Here is a 2,673-nt window from a genome sequence, read left to right on the forward strand (position 1 = left end):
GGCCCAGATTGCCTGCATAGGGACTGGGCAAGATAGCCCTGATCGGCCCTGATTGCCGGCCTGGCTGAGGGACCCCACTTGTACACAAATTCGTGCAACAGGACTCTAGTAATTAAAAAATGATAATAAATAAACTTTCGTGGACTGAAAACTGTAAACCTACTTTTGCCCACCACTGTATTGTATGTAGTACTAATGTGCAGACTGAAAGTTACTATCTTTGTAAAGGTTAGAGCAGCTAATGAGGCAAGACTGGCATGAGTAGTTATCAAACATTTTCCCAGGTTTCCAGGCTCCCTCCAGTTGCCAACTATTGCCGAAACTATTCATGAGAGGACTGGCAAGGAAGACATTTAATTTGTATGTTTGCATTTTCTGTGTGACAAAGAGTATGAGAGGCAAGGATGGTAAGGATTGAGACACAATAAAAAACACACAAATTCACATTATCTATTGGCTGTACCTTTGCTCAGGAAACACAAAGAGACTAGTTCCATGAACAATTGAACACTAACACTATTTAAAATAATGTAAAACATCAATATTCTAGGAATTAGGATACTTTAATAATTGTTTAATGGCCAGTGTTTTATGATCTGAAATAATAAAAATTTGCAGCAATTAGGTCAATGGTCTGTGGCACATTCTGTAACATTACTACAGCCAGGAGAATAAAACTTAGTACATGGGAAATTGGATATGATTTGGTTACTTTTTTGAAATTGTAAATTGTTGCTTTTCTTTCTAAAATGCAGTAGAATGTTTCATTGTTCTTCCTTAGATGGAATTGCAACGTCTTGCTGTTTTTCCCTAGGTAAAGTCTTGACATTTTGTTCTTCTTACTCAGCTGAAAGTGTCACACTCTACTCTTTACTCTTATCTGTTCTTCTTCGGGTCAGGAAAGCCAAAATTACCAAGCATAATAAAAGAATAAAAAGAACCAACCAAAATAGGTGCAGGTAATACAGATTTAGCCTAATTGTTTTCTCAGGGGGAGGCCCACTATCTATACTACCGCCGCTGCCTCTCTCTAGGCAGAAGGGAGGGTCCCACTCTGTGTTGCAATGGCAGTGCTGTCTGTTGTTGCAGACTCCTTTCAGATTGCAGGTCTCAGGTGAGCAACTAGTTACCAGAAGTGACCTATGGACACACTTCCTTTGGATGCAGACATGTTCTTCCCCACACTCTGTCCCATCTTTCACATCACCAATGTCAGGTATGGTCATCCCGAAGTGGTAGTCGGTACCCCAGCAGGTGGCGCCATTGAACTGAGTCCAATGCACAGTAGAATGATTTCTCAGAAGGGGAAGTTCTGTCACATTGTCACACTGAATCCTCCCGCACAAGGTATGTGAGATGCGACATTTTAAGTATATAGAGTTCATTAGACCACAGTTCCCAAAACGGTCACCTTGAGTGTTAATTTCGGTGTAACAACTCTGATTTGCACTCTTGGCCTTTTTGCCAAATATGTTCCTACACTGCTGTTCACGGTTATTGCATCTCTTTTCATAGCAGTAGCCACCGCCCTTGCATGGCATCCCATTCTGCACATACACATCCTCTGGACAATGGTAGGATGTCCCATTGCACCACTCTGGGAGGTCACAGTCATTTTCCTCTTGTCTACAAACTCCACCTGTGGGCAGGATCTGGCAGTCTTTGCAACAGAGCCCAGAAGCACAAGCAGCCCCAGCGCTGAGAGTGCAGTTGGACTCACAGCACGGATCTTTCATACACAAATGTAAAGAGCCACAGTCACACTCTTCTCCTTCTTCAACCACACTGTTCCCACACCGTGCAAGTGTGAAGATGTTCCCTGCATTTGATGAAATGTACAAACAATTTTTCCTTGCTAGGGTGTCCATGATGTCCATGAAGTAAGCATAGCTGCAGTTGCTGAATCTAGTTGCACTTCCTTTTGTTGGAGACATTATGCAGGTTTTATGTCCACATGTACAAGTTGGTCCATCATGATCCATACCCAAATTATGACCAATCTCATGTGACACAGTGTATGCAAAAGAATACACATTATCATTCATGAAACTATCAACTCCACAGTTAAAAAGGCCTTTACATACGGTTCTTAGATAGGCTAAGCCAACTGTAATACCATAGCTACGCTTTACAAAAAGATGTGTAACATCATGGGGAATGCGATCACTGAAGCCAGTTCTCTTCCATTTGCAAAATTCGTTCAGGAGATCCTCTATGGTATCTATTGGAACTGGGTTTCTTACAGTCCAGACCTCAAGTCCCATTAAAACCACATCAACATCCAGTGAACGCAAAAAGTTATCTACTGCATTGACTACAAGTAATACTTCATACTGCACAGCTGTGGTGTTACTTCGGTGATGAAGATAGCGATTGTGCTCCACCACCACTGCCAGTTCAAGAAGCCGCCTGTGAGTCCACCAGCCTTCATACCCACTCTGCATCAAAGTGAAATTAGCACTCTCCTGAAAGTTCAGTTGTCTTGCTATTTCTTCATCTGTTACTCCACATCTCATGGGTGGCAATTGTGTCTCCTCACTGTCCACTTTATATATAAAATGTTCAAATGTGGTAGAAAGTCTCTTGGGCTCTATTTCATAAACAAGGTCATTTGTCTGTAATATGCCCTGTAAACCTCCCAAACAGGTACTGAGGGAAACCAGGGATTCTGGG

General features: G+C 42.2%; 1 protein-coding gene across 1 annotated transcript in view; it reads right to left on the reverse strand.

Annotated features, from left to right (window-relative positions):
• Positions 1-863: 863 nt before the first annotated feature.
• LOC102751665 (disintegrin and metalloproteinase domain-containing protein 25-like) overlaps positions 864-2,673 on the reverse strand; it is a 3,302-nt gene continuing 1,492 nt past the window's right edge. The window contains exon 2 of the mRNA XM_006774798.1: positions 864-2,668. Coding sequence (XP_006774861.1) covers positions 864-2,668 — 1,805 coding nt within the window. The remainder of the gene's footprint in view (positions 2,669-2,673) is intronic.

This window comes from Myotis davidii, unplaced genomic scaffold, assembly GCF_000327345.1.
Source record: "Myotis davidii unplaced genomic scaffold, ASM32734v1 scaffold524, whole genome shotgun sequence".
Lineage (NCBI taxonomy): Eukaryota > Metazoa > Chordata > Mammalia > Chiroptera > Vespertilionidae > Myotis > Myotis davidii.